This window comes from Danio rerio, chromosome 21 (genome assembly GCF_052040795.2).
Source record: "Danio rerio strain M-AB ecotype USA chromosome 21, GRCz13ab, whole genome shotgun sequence".
Lineage (NCBI taxonomy): Eukaryota > Metazoa > Chordata > Actinopteri > Cypriniformes > Danionidae > Danio > Danio rerio.
Genome location: NC_141041.1, coordinates 3030811 through 3048310, shown reverse-complemented (window position 1 = coordinate 3048310; position 17500 = coordinate 3030811). Strand labels below are relative to the sequence as shown.

The window sequence follows — 17500 nt, the reverse complement described above, 5'->3', positions numbered from 1 at the left end:
GACAAAATAGGTAACAGTTACTCAAAAAGCACTCTCTACAACCGAGCTCTGCTGAAGAGCATCTCTGAACACACAACACGTCCAACCTTGAGGCGGATGGGCTACAGCAGCAGAAGAGCACACCGGGTGCTGCTCCTGTCAGCTAAGAACAGGAAACTGAGGCTACAATTCACACAGACTCACCAAAACTGGACAATAGAAGATTGGAGAAACGTTGCCTGCTCTGATGAGTCTCCATTTCTGCTGACACATTCAGATGGTCGAGTCAGAATTTGGCATCAACAACATGAAAGCATGGATCCATCCTGCCTTGTATCAACGGTTCAGGCTGGTGGTGGTGGTTTAATGGGGGGTCCAACCCGGTATACCCGGTGTACCTAATAAAGTGGCCAGTGAATCTATGTGTGCTGTATTTTATTTTATTTTTTTTATTAATTGGCTTTGTTGCAACATTTATTGTTCATTTTTCAACATGTGACCTCCCAGAAAATGCTAACGGAATTGATTATTGTGAAATGTAATTGTATTTTTGTGTTGTTCGCAGTTTCCCGGTTGAGCTGTCCGTGTGTCTGATCTCCAGCTCTGCACTCCAGCGCCCTCTAGTGAACAGAAAAACACACTGCGCCTCTTTTTTCCAGACTGTTCTGAATCTGCTGCAAAAGTTCATGTAGCGCCACACTACTTCACACAGCAGAGGACGCACCACAGATATCTAGATTCATACAAATATAAGTCAATGTATGTATGTAAGTACGTCAGATGGCAGGTTTATATATAAATATATATATATATATAACGGGAGAGATTTTGAGACCGGCTCTGTTTTAGTCCTGATTATTAGTTGTTTTTTTTCTTTTTGAACAAGCATTTCAGCTTTGCTTTCATTGTCTGCGTATATTCGCCAACGTTCAGATTGTTCCGGCGTGTTTGTAAATGTCGATGTTTCGCCGTCTCTTTTATGAAGCGCAGAATGAGCCGCTGAAGAAGAGATGAAACGAACGATTGTTTTCTTTTGTTAATCCGTGTCTGAAACACCGTAGCACAAACCCAGATTGATCATAACAGGCAAAAAACACAATTTAATACGTCAGATTATTTGTGTATATAAGTTCATTATCGCTTTAGATGGTCAGTCGACGCTTTAATCTGACTAATTCAACTCCATATGCCTTAGCAAGTGTGTGTGCGTGCGTGAGTGTGTGTATGTGTGCGCGACTCCAAACACTTCTAGAAAAGTGCCTCATTATTGATCTTGCTGATCGCCCACATCCATTATATCAGAACGACTTTATACGAAAAGAAAACATTTCACGACGATTTCTTACCTCGTATTATTTAAATGTGATTTTGCAATCAGATTGTGTCATCAGAATAGTGGCATCTTATTGGAGGAGCCCTGATGCCAATCAAATTTTTTCTGTCCAATAGGAGGATGCCGTTCGAATTCGGGGGCATAGATGTAGATTTACGTAGTTAGTTGAGTTTGTTTGTTCGTTTATTTATTCGCTTCTTTTCTTGGTTTAAATTTGTACAACGTAAATTTATTCGTACAACGTAAAAATCTAAATCACAAACTATTTGAAACAATCGAACAAGGCACAAACAATTTTCATCTTGTTTTTTTGAGATCCGGGAAAAGATTCGGTAAATAAATTTCGGAATTTTTTTTTTTTCTGAAAAAAAAAAAACAATTTAAATGCTTAACATTTTAAGTCTCGTTTTTTGAAAATATGTTAATGTTACGTGATTTTATGCTTAAACCACAACAAATTGCATATTCTTCGAATTATGTAAACACATTTTTATTATATTAAATAAATAAAATTAATTAGAAAGTATAAAGCTAGTGTATTTTTTAACTCGGTATTTTAAGCATAAACTCCCTTAATTTTCATGCATTTTTCAAAATCTTGATTTAAAACGTATCGTTATTTATCAGAAAACAAGACGAAAATACTAAGACAATAAATTTAATTGCGACGTTATTTTTTTTTTTGCTAAACATTTTCATTAGTCAAACCTACCCACAAAAGACTGTTAAATACAAAGTAGAGGACGACGAATAGCCAAACGTAGAGCAGATGCACGATCACAACATCCGAGTATTTACGGTAACATTTCAACTAGATGCGATTTTTCAAAACGGTAAACTCGTACAACTTAAACATTCCAATCGCACTCGCTGAACCCGAATGTACGAAACCACCAGAGCGAAACCGTAAACAAAACTGAATGTGTTACTCTAAAATAAAACAGCTGTTTACTGATTGGACAGTTTTTGGTGGAATCGGCCAATCAGGAGAGAGTTGAGTGGAATTAGCCAATCAGGAGAGAGTCGTATTAAAATGGCAAATCAGAAGATAGTTGGGTTGTAAGGGCTAATCAGGAAAGAGTTTTGCAAAATTAGCCAATCAGGAGAGATCTGTGTGGAATTAGCCAATCAGGAGAGAGTTGTGCTTGTGACGCGCGTCGCTCTAATACAGTCTAGTGTGTTCTTAGTTGCATTGGCACTGAATGTAATGTCATTGGGTTCAAATGTTTTCGTGTACATACGTGTCACTCGAGGTGTCAGGATGAACATGTACTGTGAATAGAGGGCCCAAACGCTGCCCTGTTTAGAGAGGAATAAAATGATTGACATCTTTCTGCACTTTCTGACTCTTGTGCTCATTATATTTGTCTAATTAATGTTTGTTTGCTTGAAGTTTTGTGTTTTTTCTCTCATTTTTAAATTTTCTAATTATTATTTTGTATTATTGAGATGCTTTTATTAATACTTTTATTATAATTCAGATTATTTTAGAAATGTTTTATTTTTTCACTTTAAGTTTTAAATATTTTAGGGGTTTTTATTTGTATATTAATTTTAAATATTAATTTTGCCTTTATCTTTGTGTGTTATTAAGATGCTGTTATAGCTTTTTATTTATTTGACATGTTTGATTATTCTTAAGATTATTTTGTAAACGTTTTGTTTTATATTTCATTTACAATATTTTAGGTTTTATTGTATATTAATTTTAAATATTAATTTTGCCTTTGAGATGACCGTCAAAAATGCTGCCTAAGCAAATATTTTCAAATACATTTATTTATATATAAATGATATTTCTATAATTTACAAATATAATATATTTATTTAAATATATTAATCTTTGCATGCTCTAGCTGCAATTAAATCAATAAGTATCATATACATTTTATAATCATTGTTATATTATTATTAATAATAATTATATTAATTATATTTTAATATATTTGTTTTCATTCATTTTCCTTCAGCTCAGTCCCACAGTGTAATGAACTGTCAACTTATCCAGCATTTGTTTCACACAGCGGATGCCCTTCTAGCTGTAACCCAGTACTGGAAAACACCCATACACTCATTCACACACATACACTACAGCCAATTCATTCATCGATTCCCATTATTGCATGTGTTTGGACTGTGGGGGAGTCCGGAGCAAACCTACGTCAACACAGGGAGAACATCCAAACTCCACACAGAAATGCCTACTGATCCAGCTGGGACTCGTTCCAGGGACGTTCTTGCTGTGAGGTGGCAGTGCTAACCACTGAGCCATGCACAGCTTTGCTCCCGCCCTAATCAGACACACCTGATCCAACTAATCAAGGTGTTCAAGACTACTTGATTATTTGGATCAGCTGTGTTAGAATAGGGTTGGAGCAAAGCTGTGCAGAGCTGCGGCCCTCCAGGAACTGACTTTGAGTTGCAATAAAGCACAACTAAACACTTGTTTTGTTTATTATAAATAGCTGCATAATTAAAATTTCCACAAAGTGTCATTTATATGTGAGATCTGATGTAACTCGAGCAAATATATTTGCATATGAACACCTCTCGAATAAGAAAAAAATGATATTCAAATATTGTTTTACTGTTAGTTGATAACCGGGGTTGCCAAGTCACCCCCTTTAAACGTTGCTGCAGGTTTAATGGTATACACTAAAAATGGCTAGTATTATAATATTGCACATTCAGTCAATATTAAAACTGGTGGTAGATGACTTCTGTATAAAAGAGAAACTGTCTTTGAGTTATTAATACATTTAGGTTTTGAAAATATTGATTAATACTAAATACAGATTACAGTTTAGGCAACAGATGACTTATACAATGCATTGTGTAACGCTTGACATGTGACAATGGGTGACATGTTTTCTCATTTGGATTCGGGTTACTGGTTTGTTATCAGCTACTTTTGATTTATTTCTGGCATTAGTTTGTTTTAAATAGCTGGTAATGGCAACCCTCATGTTAGCGCGCGCGCCTAATGACTAGCACCTGCAACACAAGAGTCCCTTCAGAAGCAAATAAAAGCGGTTAATGTTATTGTTTTTCATCTATTACATTTTTTTTCATCAAATAAAGCCCGTGATGTTGAGTTTGCAAAGAAAGCTTGTTATTTGATAATTGAAGCAGCCCGTTGTTTGTGGATCTAACCGGGATCTAACAGCTAATGCTGCGTGGCTAAGGTAAGTTTAGGCATTGTACAATGCAGTCATGTAACGTTATCGAGCTATCAGGGTAATTTATGGATGGGAGGGAGTTTTCTCCTTTGGATTCAGGTTACGGGTTTGTTTACAGCTACCTTTGACTGATTTCTGGCGTTATTTTGTTTTAGATCTGGCAAGCTAACCCTTGCGTTAATGACTACTAACTTAGCACCTGTTCAATCAGAGTCGCTCCAGAAGCAAATAAAAGCGATTATTATTATCGTTTTACATCTTTTTCCAAAGCCAAATTAAACAATGTGATGTTGAGTTCGCAAAGAAAGTTTGTTATTTGAAAAATGAAGCAGCGCTTGTTTCTGGATCTAACCGGGATCCAACCGCTACGCTAGAGGATAAGGTATGCTAATGAAGTTCTCCAAATAGCAACAATCCCTCGCTGAATCTTTCAAGCAAACATACCCAACTGGTCCCGAGAGACACATAAAATAATAAAGGCAGTGCGGCTGTTTATTGCTGAAGATTTGCAGCTGTTTTCGGTGTTTGGAGATGTGGGCTTTTGTCATCTTATAAAAGCACTCGATCTGTGTTACAGACTACAGTCTCACATTTATCCAGCACTGAGATAATGAAGATGGTTTATTTATGTTTACTTAAGTACAAATATGTTTATTTGAAATGGCCGATTTATCTTTATTAACTTTACATGTGTTTATTTTCAAAGTGTAGGATTTTATTTGTTCCCCAGTTTGTACATGGGCTACCAGCAGCTGTGAGATTTCAGTGTTCATTTGTTTTTATACAATACACTAGGAACTACTGTACTTTTCTTTGCTTTTAAGTAAAACAAAATGAGTATTGCAATAAATCAATTTAATTTTTTTTTCTCCTTAACCTCTTACTGTTCCTATTGCCTATAGAATAAAATAAAAAACACACGTGTCAAGCCATGAGAACCAAACCGAAAACTGTGTTAAAAAACCAAGGTATGTAATGAACCGTGGGCTAACTGTATTGTTGCATCCCTAGTTAATATAGATCTGTGTGTCATCAGCATAACAATGATATCCAATCCCAAATTTTTGCTGGATTTGACCAAAAGGCAACATATAAATACTAAAGAGAATTGGACCAAGTACTGACCGTATTAACTCCATACGATTCCTTTTACAGCACTGATTAATGTAATTTAGTGAAAATAAAATCCGTTAAATTGACTTAAGCATTCATTTAGTTGTTCAAGTGTAAAACGAGATGAAAGATCGTTTAAACAAGCAGGCGAGTTAAGAAACTCAATTGAAAATACTGTGGTAAAATACATTTCCATCTTTTCAGTTCAGCAGTTTCTGAAATATTCAGAGCAGCCCGTCTGGTACCAACAACCATGCCATGTTCAAAGTCACTTAAATCGCCTTTCTTCCCCATTCTGATGCTCGCTTTGAACTGCAGCAGATCATCTTGACCATGTCTGCATGCCTAAATGCATCGAGTTCCTGCCATGTGATTGGCTGATCAGAAATTTGCGTTAACGAGCAGTTGGACAGGTGTACCTAATAAAGTGGCCGGTGAGTGTAGAACTGTATTTTGTTTCAATTATAGCCTGCAAAAAAACCCTAAAGCACTCAAATGCGAATAACACTGTTAATGTTTATTTTTCTCCAGTTTGAAGCATTATGATCATCATCGTTTAACAAAAATACTGAGACACTTAAAAAATATGCAGATCTGATCAATAGTTTAGCGGAGAAAACACGAGAAAGCAACATTAGAAGACACAGATATGGCCATATCAGCACTCTCTATATCCTGAAAGTGAGAGGACTTGCTTTTGTCGAGAAAAGCTGAAGCACTTTACAGTCATGAATTCACAAAAACAACACACTCGGACTCGCAAAACATCAACATTCACACTGAGAAATCAGCATTATTCATGTACAGAGCACCTCGTTTGGTAAGGTCCGTCAGTGGAGTTTGTCACAGTGAGTTTTGGCGTGATTAATTGAACACGAGACACTTAAATATACATTCATAATTAGTGTGACGCTCTCAACAGCAGCAAACCGCAGAAATCACCCATCAAACGCTCATCAGAGAAGTCTGAAAACATCTGCCTGTGTGCTGAAACACCATCTCATATTCCTCGAGCGCTTAAAAAACATGGCCGGGTTTAGTCTTTATCGGCTTGTAGCAGATTTTGGCTTTTAGTGCAAAACTAAACTCTCAGATTCAGTCAGACGAGCGAAGATTAGTTCACTCGTGTCGTCGCTGCCTTGTGAAAATCAGGCACAAGTCAAAGGTAAAGCATTAGTATTTCCCACAATTCCTGCTGAGATTGACTGTAGAGCTCCTTCTGAAGGCAGTGTGTGCAGAGGCCCTGAGAACAAACAGGAGAAACACCATTTCCCAGAATTCCCTGATGCATCATGACGCTTCCTTCGGCTGCCCTTCGGGCTCTCTGAGATTGACCTTTGACCTGCAGGAGAGAGAGAAACAAATGTTAGAGTGTAAACTAAGGCTGACCGGTTTCTACTAAGTAGGTCGGTACAGGTCAACTTTGTCAAGCTTGTGTCTCCACTGCCTAATGGTTCCAATGATACACTTTTGGTGTGCGTTGTGTACGACAAAGACTCAGTTGATGTCACTAGCTTGAAGACATGTCTACAATGAAGCTGTACGGGTCGTTCACATATCATATGAGAAGCACTTCTCACAAAACAGATGCTTTAAACTAGGGTTGGGCTGATAGACGATGCCATCGTCCATCGCCGATGGCTGACAAACTTCACGATGCTGAGCTGGCATCACGATCCATCGCCCGCCCCACATTTATATTAATATATATCTTATTATTTGCATGTCATCTTAATAGCAATAACGGTGTTTTCATGAGCTGTGTTAAATTTCACATATAGCTGCCGCTTGCACGGCTGACAACATCGTGAGCATTAAATAAAGGACTATACAGCACCTCTCATGCTTAAAAGGTGTAGATTCAGTGGAAACCGCTATTACCTGCAAACCCCGTCCTACAGACTTTACAGTGAATGGCTTTAGTCATTTTCATAGCGGACTTGAAGCCACTGGAAGTCTTTTATCCACTCTTGGTCAAGTGTAAATGGTGGATTAACATTCAGCACATGATCACTAATGAGATGTGCCATTATTAGTAACTGTAGGTAAATCTGTCAGTGTTATTTTCATTCTCTCATCTTTAGCGCTTCACATTTTCGCGGTTGTAGCTCCTGTCATTTGTAGGCAGGAAGGCATTGACTGAGTGATTGACAGCTGATGTTAACCAATCATTCACGTTCAGTTAGAGCAGTGGGCCAATAAGAAGAGCACAAAGGCGGGGCAAGCATTGGAGGCTTTTTACTACAGCAAGTTCACATAACAACTGTTTATCTGTTCCGGAGCGCTGCGTTTGGCGTTTATAGGTGCAAAGATGCATTCTGCATAAATGTCTCCTAAATCCGCGCACGCGGTGAGGATTTTGCAGTGAAAATGTATGCACTCGCCCACATGCTTCCACATATTTTTTAAGGTCACAAAGATAAATTTTCGGGCGCATATGCGACCAAAACGGTCGAGCCCTAGCTTATTTACTTGTTATTATTACCTCATAATAATAATAATAATAAAATAAGGAAGTTATCATCAATCACAATACAAACTAGATTCTTAAAGTTTGAGGACAAACTTTGAGGCTGGCTTGTGAAAGCCTGATGGTAATAGTTTATTTAGTTTAAACAGTTTTAAAAAGTATGAAAAGATGATAGATAGATAGATAGATAGATAGATAGATAGATAGATAGATAGATAGATAGATAGATAGATAGATAGATAGATAGATAGATAGATAGATAGATAGATAGATAGATAGATAGATAGATAGATAGATAGATAGATAGAGTGCTAGCATGAGTTAAACAAGCCAACCCCCGCTTCTCTAAGATGTTCTGATACTAAGATATAGCTGCTGTTAAATCGTTGCTAGGTTAGTCTGTTTTGTTGCTATGGAGTTGATTGACAGTTTAGACTGATGATGTATCAAAGCTTCTTGCCAGTATGAACAGTTAAAAGCAACACATGTCTCTATCACACTGCAGCATGACGATATCATTCTGAACCTCTATAATGGCAGTCTATGGGACCGTTGCTAGGGTGCCGTATTTGGTTGTTAGGGGTGTGGCTAGAAAGTTCAAAGCTCATCAGTTATTGGTAGTTTGGTAGTCAGGTAGTCAGGAGTTAAATGAGCCCAGTTAAAAGTCTGTGTGACAGTTTCATGTAGAGTTTTGAGCTCACAAAGTTTGACCCAATGTAAAGTCAATGAGAGTCTTTTGCAGTGGAAGTCTACGGGACAGTTTCTAAGGTCCCAAAAGTGGTTGCTAGGGTGTGGCCAGAAAGTTAAAAGCTCATCAGTTATTGGCAGTTAGGTAGTCTGAGTTAAATGAGCCCAGTTATAAGTCTGTAGGACAGTCTGATGCAGAGTTATGAGGTCACAAACTTTGATCCAATGTTAAGTCAATGGGATTTTTATGACCGTCCCAGGACGTTTTTCAGAAAACCGAAAGTCGGATCAGTCGGAAAAGATATAGCAACCCGAGTAAGACCAGTTTGGAGGTCTGGTGTGAGTTTGGTGGTCATAGCTTGAAAGCTCTAGGAGGAGATAGAGTTTAATTTTTAGTCTCAGAAGAAAAATAGGATAACAATAGTCTGGCTTGCTACACAAGCCAGCCTAATTACAGTGAACTCCAAACAAACTCTCGTCTCCTCCATCAGCTGTGGGAAAAGCCATTATCCTGACACAGGCTTGTTCACGCCAGTCCCGCGGAAAACAGTGATTGACAGGTGTCATTTGTGTGTAACTTTAATGGTTTGGTTATGGGTAAAGCAAAGAACATGTGGGTCAGGTGGTGAAAACGGTAGGCTTCAATTAATTAATTCGTTATGAATTAATTGATATTTAACAACCACCCCTCGCCTACAAAAACAATGCAATCGTCCATTGCGATGTTTCACATTAGACATCGTACGATGGTAAATTGGTCAACATCGCCCAACCCTACTTTATACTAGGGCTTCACGATTAATCGAAAAAAGATCACAATCTAGATTCGACCCTACACATGATCCTAATTCAGCTTATCTATGATTCAGCCAATTATATTTTCAAGGTCAAGAGAAAAGAAAAGGTGGCTGCAGAAGTCCTCACAGCAACATTGACACCTTCAAATGCGGTGCTCGCGGCGACCCAAGTTCGATTCCGCCTTGTGGTCCTATGCTGATCCTTCCCCTCTCTCTGCTCCCATGCTTTCCTGTCAATTCTCTACTGTCCTATCAAATAAAGGTGAAACCCCCTAAAAAATAATGATAAAAAAAGTGTCACATACTGTATTTATAAGGTTTAATTCACCCAAAATGTCATTTCTGTCTTCATGCAATGATGTATTGACAGTTGCGAAATATCACATGAGCTGACGCACTGTTTGTTCACTGCCGAGAAAGCGCCTCGATGTAAATGATGCCTACTTTATTGAACACAACCTGCATAGGCTGTGAAGAACAGGTAATGAAGTTGTAAATGACGTTCAGTTTGTTGCACAGAGCGATGGTTTGAGGGTCGTGCAGGAGGTTTGATTTGAATATATGCGTTTATTCTCACAATGACAGCAGCCATGAGCCGCACTCGGAAGTGAAAGTGAAACCTGTGTGCACATGAATTAAATGATCATATCGCATTTTACAGTTATGATTACGACAAGCATTTGATTTGTTTTTCATCCATAGCAAACACAGAGTTGTAGGCACAACCCTAGCCTATATATAATGGAAATATAATGGTCTAATAATGCTAACAATGACAGATGACAAGCACATGTCTCAAACATAATAAATCAACTTCATAATTATGAATATTTATATTCTGATCTCATCATTTTACAGTGAATTAACAAACAGGACATATTAAAAGTCTGTTCATTTCCACCATAATACAAAATTTAGCACTTTAAGCAACAGTAGACCTTTACACAAGCCTAATATTATTATAGTTTTACCATGTTTGAGAATTAACAATAATAGGCTAATCATCATATTAATCTTCATTTTACATTTACCGAGTCGTGAGAAAATCGTTTTTAAGCAAAAAAAAAAAATCGTGATTCACATTTTTGCCAGAGTAGTGCAGCCCTACTTTATACACACAAACACTTGCGTATGAATGTTCATCACAGTGTGTGTGTGTGTGTGTTGTACCTGTTGTGGGTCATGTGACTCTGGACAAGGTGTCCGGCAGCGAGGGCAGCCATCAGTGAAAGTTCTCCTGCTAGAACTGAAGCGCAGACGATCCGCGCCAGAGTCCGAGAGTTCTCACCAGGACACTGAACACTGGCACCGTCAACACCCAACATCTGCGCGCACACACACACACATAACATCAGCTCCATCTGCTCTGCTCATTCAGTCATACTCAGTGTGTGTGTGTGTGTGTTTGTGTGTGAGATAGAGAGAGACACAAGGCAGAGTTTGCGAGTGTGTGTGTGTATGAGAGATAGAGAGAGAGAGAGTTAAAAAGCGTGTGTGTGTGTGTGTGTGTGTGTGTGTATACCTGTAAACATGCGTGTTGAGCAGGCAGGCCGGTTCCTCCCCCGATAGTGCCCAGCTCTAATGAAGGCATAGTGCAGGACACATACAGATCCTCTCCACTCGTCCCCACACACTCCATCAGTGTGATACAGTTACTGCTACCCACCGTCTGCGCAGGATCCTGCACACACACACACACACACACACACACACACATATCAGGATAATATAGTGTGTTTTTGAGCTGGTTAGACTGATCAATAAGCACGACCAGCAGGTGACAGCCTTAATGAGGGACTGACTGAATCATACATGCAAACGATTCATTCACAACAACTGATTCATCTTAAAATGAAGCGGATCATTCAAAAACATGACGTATGATGCATGATTTGGTGCTCCGAGACACAAATGTTCTGCTCTGGCTTTCTTTGAACTATTTTATTGAAAAACAAAATATTAAAAAAGTCAATACTTTGTCGACTAACTAAATGAACATTACAGTATGGTTATATGTGTATTTTCTGCTTCATAACTTCATTAATAGGCTTCTAATAAGCTTCATTACTCAGTCGATGCTCTCAATCCAGGGGTGCTCGAACTTTTAAAGGGCCAAAAACCAAATTTCATTAAGCCGTGGGCCAAAGATGAATATAGCAAACTATTTTACATTAAACAACCCTGCATTTTGTTTGGAAATGAAAATCGGGTTGACATCAGAACTCGACGTCAGACCAACGTCAATGTCCAACCTAAAACCAACCAAATATCTACATCTAATGATGTCACAGCTTGACGTTGTGTGGACGTTACCACTTTGACATCTATCAGATAATGGACTTTGGTTGACATACCTGATGAATAAATGTCAGTATTTGACATCAATATGATGTTGGTTAAAGATGTTGGCTCGACATTGGATTTTGTTCACTTTCTAACAACATAAAACCAACCAAATATCAACGTCATTTGATGTCATTATTGCATATTAAAATAACTCTGTCTTTAGGCGCTGGCTAGACGTTGAATTTTGGTCACCTGACATCACAACCTAAATCTAACCTAATATTAACGTCTTATGACGTTGTGTGTCTGCTGGGCAAAAACTAAATGCACTACAGAATGTTACGTTTACACACACATGAACAAATTACATGTAAACTTTATTCAGTACTTTTGAAAAGACTAATTTTTACTCATATTTTGAGTAATATTTACAACAGATACTTTTACTCTACTTGCACTACATTTTTAGGCAAGTACTAGTACTTTTACTTGAGTATGCTTTTTCAGTACTCTCTCCACCACTGTCTGTCTAAGACAGGGGTCGGCAACCCAAAAATGTTGAAAGAGCCATATTGGACCAAAAAAAAAACAAAAAACAAATATGTTTGGAGCCGCAAAAAATGTAAAGCCTTATAATGAAGGAAACACATGCTGTATGTATCTATAGTAGTTATATTAGCCTACTATAAAAATGACTAAGTTGGCTACAACTTACAGCAGCAGATGAGCTCCTGATTTTTTGACATTTTCACTTAATATTATTATTATTTTGATTACATTAGACACTTAATTCTGACAAATTATAAATAAGAAAACATCTTTCAACAAGATTTACTGGATTTAACCAAGAAAAACAACAGTTGAAAAACCAAAAGGACCACATAGGTGCTTCAGAGAAGAACTTTCCAGAACAAAGACCTACAAGAAGTCAATCCCAGAATACATCCTCAGAGAAAACCAAAGGAGGACATCAAACATCAGTCTTCAAATAACGAGGAGGAAAATAAATTAATGAAGGTACTCTGGAAATATTCAACAATGATTACTTCAGGAAGAAGAATATGTCTTATTTTTATCGTTTTCCCTGCATGGCAGTATCAGTGAAGATGCTCATTTTGATCTTGTTTTTACAAATTACGCACTGATTTACATCAATATTTTATTTTTATTGACATTTTTGATATTTTGATCCACATTTATATATAATTCATAGAAGAACTATCAAAAGTTAACAAAGTGACAGTTTTTTCAGTTGCTTGTTTACATTTTAAAATCAGCAATGGCCCCTGCAGCATGCAGGCCCCGCCCCTTTACCTACCCTCAGAAGAGCTCTGAACACTCTAAACAGCTCCACAGACAGAAGCAGATCAAGGAGAGACCTGAAACACTGTTTGCAGATTATGAGCACAGTAAACTCAACAACCTGCTTTTTTATACTGAAAACAGCACATTATGGCATACTGCTTTTTGCCAACATTTTGCCTTTACCTCAAAAAGAGGGATCTGCAAAGGCAGACAAATACTAGTATTTGAAGATGCTGAAGAGAATGAGGATTCAAGAAGCCTATCTCTAAACCTATACCACAATGGCACTGTCATGATCCAGGGCTCAGAGCCCGCCCTTCAAACATTTGTAATGGACTTTTCACAAATTAAAAATCAGACACAGCTGGATACAAATTTCAAACAGGACCGAACAGAAATAAAATCAAACACTTCTCCTACTCAAGACACCCAAAAGAAGACAACAGCTGCAACTTCCCTAGTTCAATCTCCAATGTCAAGAATGAAAGAAAAATTCTCACTCCTAGAAATAGAGATGGTTGAACTAAAAGAATTAATATTATCCCACTTAAAAGACAACAATGACTTGCAACAGCTAAAACAAGAGACTGAATCCCTACAGAAAAACAAAGAGCAGTTGTCAAAAGAGCTCCAAGAAACAAGAGAAGAGCTGAAAGAACTAAAAACAACATTTAGAAGACAAATAACAGAGATTAAAACAGAAATGCAGGAAGAACTCTCAGCCTTAAAATCAGAACTTCAAAAGAAAGATGAACTCATTGATAATATGAAGAACCAGCTTCTCCATTCATCATCGTCCAGAGACTCTCAGACTGAACCCCTCATCTGTGAAGAGACTCTTACTGAGATCCAGTCCTTACAGACAGTCGATGAGCTCCAGCCTCCAACAGACCCACAATCCATCAACACCACCTCACATGCACAGGCTCTTATCCTCATCGACTCAAATGGAAAATATCTAAAAGAAAAACTCTTATTTCCAAAACTCAAAGCACAGAAAATATGGTGCCCAAACACAAACAAAGCTCTTCAGATATTATCTGACAAAAACCTGAATGAATCCTACAAGCACATCATCATCCACACAGGGACAAATGACCTGCGAGCAACCAGAGGCAACGTGGCTCCTCTGCTGCGAGAAGTAGCCATCAGAGCCTCACAGCGCTTTCCTGAAGCTAAAATCACCCTGTCCACACTACTGCCACGCAGTGACGTGCCTTTCCACGTGATCCATGGAAACAATGTGGAACTCTCCAGAGCCTGTGCGCTAATTCCTAATGTTCACCTGGCCTACCATAAAGACATCGGGCCTCAACACATGTATGATTATGTACACCTCAACAAGACAGGAGTTCAGGCCTTTGCGAGAGTGCTGAAAGGATCAGCTCTGGGTTCATCAGGACACAACAGACCTTCACAGAAGCAAAGCAGCCCTTATCCACAGAGACACCTGCACCCTCCTACACACAACAGGCAGAATCCAGCAGTTCCAGCACAGCAGCAACAGAACTACACACAGAGACACCTTCACCCTCCTACATACAATAGACAGGACTCGACCCCAACAGCTCCATCACAGCAGCAGAGCTACGCAGCAGCCGTGCGGCAGACACCAGACCCTGCAGCCGCTGAACTCAGCCAGATCAAACACCTGCTCAACATCATCTGCTCCAAACTAGTGAAGCAAGAATAATACTGTATATACACACACACAAATTTTACTATATCTTATTTATATACTTTACTATATTTGTACTTTAAGTTCATCTATGAAATCGTTTAGAATTAGTTGTTGGAATATCCAAGGTTTGCGATCTTCAACTTTTGGAAACAAGTCTTCAGACCAAGACCTACTTAATAATATAAAAGACATAGATATAATCATATTTATTGAGACCTGGTGTCGGAGTAATGAGAACATTCACTGTCCAAGAGGATACAGAGAGATCATCGTACCCTCAGTCAAACACTCCCAGATCAAATGTGGCCGTGATTCAGGTGGCATTCTTATATGGCACAAAGTTAATCTAAAACATCTGATTAAAGTCATCAAAACTGAAAATTCACTAATTTGGCTTGAATTAAAATCGATCCTGCCACAGAGTAACCTTTACCTATGTGCTGTATATATCCCACCCCATGACTCTCCTTATCATAAAGAAGACTGCTTCCAGCAGCTGCAGAGAGACGTCCTGCACTACCAGTCCAGAGGACACACTCTCATATGTGGAGATATAAATGCAAGGACAGGAAGAGAAATTGATTATATAAATATTGTAGATAATGATCACATATCTGAAAACATGTCTTACTCATCATCTGCCATTACTCCGAGAACCAGTTATGATAACATTATTAATGTAAACGGGAAACAATTACTTAAACTTTGCAAAAGTCTAGGTTTATATATTATAAATGGTAGAACCAAAGGAGATTCTTTCGGTAGACCTACATATTGCTCCAAATTAGGAGCAAGCGTAGTTGATTATTCAATGACAGACATTGACCCGTATTTTATTAATGCCTTTACAGTTAGACCTCAATGCCCCATTTCTGACCATTGCCAAACAGTCCTCTACCTGAAGCAGTCATGTAACCAGCTCAATGTCCCTCCCCTTAATCAAGGAAAATTGTTCCCTTTAAAACCCAAACTCAGCTGGAGTCAGTCTGATGCAGAAATATTCAGAGAAAACATGTGCAGCTCTACAGTACACAAAATGATAAATCTCTTTATGTCCACAAATTACACACCAGATACTAGTGGAATAAACTCTGCAACATCCAATCTTAATAACATATTTCAAACTTTGACTACTATATCTAACATCAAACAACAATTCAAATTTGGAAAAAACAAACAAAAAAATATAAAGTACATTTGGTTTGATAATGAGTGCAAAAATCTCAGAAGAGACCTTCGCCAGATTGCTAATAAAAAGCATAAAGCACCAGCTGATCAAACCCTAAGACTTGCATATTCACAATGTCTGAAAAATTATAAAAAGTTGATTTGCAACAAAAGAAATCAATATTATGAGGATAAAATTAATGAAATTAATGAATCAATAGACCAAAACCATTTTTGGAATCTCTTTAAAAAATTTGAAAGACCCCAAATGGAAACATCACTGCAATGTGGCACGGTCTGGAAGAATTATTTTAAAAAATTATACCAACAGCCAGAACTCAACCAGCCTCAAACTAAAACCAAGAGTAGACTAGACGATTTAAAGAAGACAATTAAAGATTACCAAAACCCATTAGACACAATTATATCAACAACAGAAATATCAGAACACATTAAACATCTGAAACTGAAGAAGGCTTGTGGACAGGACAACATCAGTAATGAAATGCTAAAACTCAGCAGCCCTGATATAATTCGGGCTCTTGCCAAACTATTCAACCTGATCCTATCCTCTGGTGACATCCCTGAGACATGGTCTGAAGGACTGATCACACCTATACATAAAAACGGAGATAAATTCGACCCCAATAATTATCGTGGCATTTGTGTTGGCAACAACTTAGCAAAACTATTTTGCAATATTATTAACAACCGGATAGTGACATTCATCACAAAACATAACATCCTAAACAAATCACAAATTGGCTTCTTACCAAAACAACGGACATCTGACCATATCTACTCCCTTCATACTTTAATAAATAAAAACATAAAAAACAAACAAAGAAAGATTTTCTCTTGTTTTGTTGATTTTAAAAAAGCTTTCGATTCTATTTGGCATGACGGACTATTATACAAATTGTTGCAAATTGGCATTGGTGGAAAAGTATATAGCATTATAGAAGCCATGTATAAGAAAAGTAAATGCGCTGTAAAAGTTGGAAATATGAGAACAGAGTTTGTCCAGCAGAGTCGAGGGGTGCGGCAGGGTTGCAGCCTGAGCCCAACCCTGTTTAACATCTACATTAATGATCTGGCAGACATTCTAGACGGCTCCGACTGCATCCCCGGCCTCACTCTGCTTGACTCTAAAGTAAAGTGCCTGCTGTATGCGGTTGACCTGGTGCTGCTGTCTCCCACAGCAGAGGGTCTCCAACACAGCCTGACTCTGTTGGAGCAGTACTGTGAGGAATGGGCACTGACGGTCAACCTGGACAAAACCAAAGTCATGGTGTTCCAGAAGAAGGCCAGATCTCAGGGACACAAATATCAATTCACATACAGAGGAGAAACTCTAGAGCATTGTAGCAGTTACTCATACCTGGGCATCCAGATCTCTGCCTCTGGGGGCTTCAATCTCGCTGTCAAGACCCTGAGCGAGAGGGCTCGCAGAGCATTCTATGCCATAAAATCACGCTTTGGCCAATTACAGTTACCAACTAA

The 17500-nt window shown here is 38.2% G+C and overlaps 2 protein-coding genes and 1 long non-coding RNA gene across 9 annotated transcripts in view; 1 reads left to right on the top strand and 2 right to left on the bottom strand.

The window, feature by feature from the left end:
- LOC147838686 (uncharacterized) overlaps nucleotides 1-17500 on the bottom strand; it is a 1589207-nt gene that overhangs the window by 630891 nt on the left and 940816 nt on the right. The gene's annotated exons all lie outside the window — the stretch shown is intronic.
- Nucleotides 1-17500, top strand: part of cert1b (ceramide transporter 1b) — a 355936-nt gene that overhangs the window by 91925 nt on the left and 246511 nt on the right. For 2 of the 4 annotated variants that reach the window (XM_087300502.1, XM_087300501.1), the window contains one exon: nucleotides 545-2650. The exons of the other annotated variants lie outside the window; for them this stretch is intronic. The gene's annotated coding sequence lies outside the window, so the exon portion shown is untranslated. Of the gene's footprint in view, nucleotides 1-544; nucleotides 2651-17500 lie in introns of those variants that run through there. 4 annotated transcript variants of the gene reach the window in all.
- hmgcrb (3-hydroxy-3-methylglutaryl-CoA reductase b) overlaps nucleotides 6101-17500 on the bottom strand; it is a 33556-nt gene continuing 22156 nt past the window's right edge. For 2 of the 4 annotated variants that reach the window (XR_015519579.2, XM_087299646.1), the window contains 3 exons: nucleotides 11081-11239; nucleotides 10729-10883; nucleotides 6101-6946 (listed from right to left, as the gene is read on the bottom strand). Coding sequence is in view for 2 of the 4 variants with exons in the window: in XM_087299646.1 (XP_087155772.1) it covers nucleotides 6895-6946; nucleotides 10729-10883; nucleotides 11081-11239 (366 nt within the window). In the remaining 2 variants the exon portion in view is untranslated. 4 annotated transcript variants of the gene reach the window in all.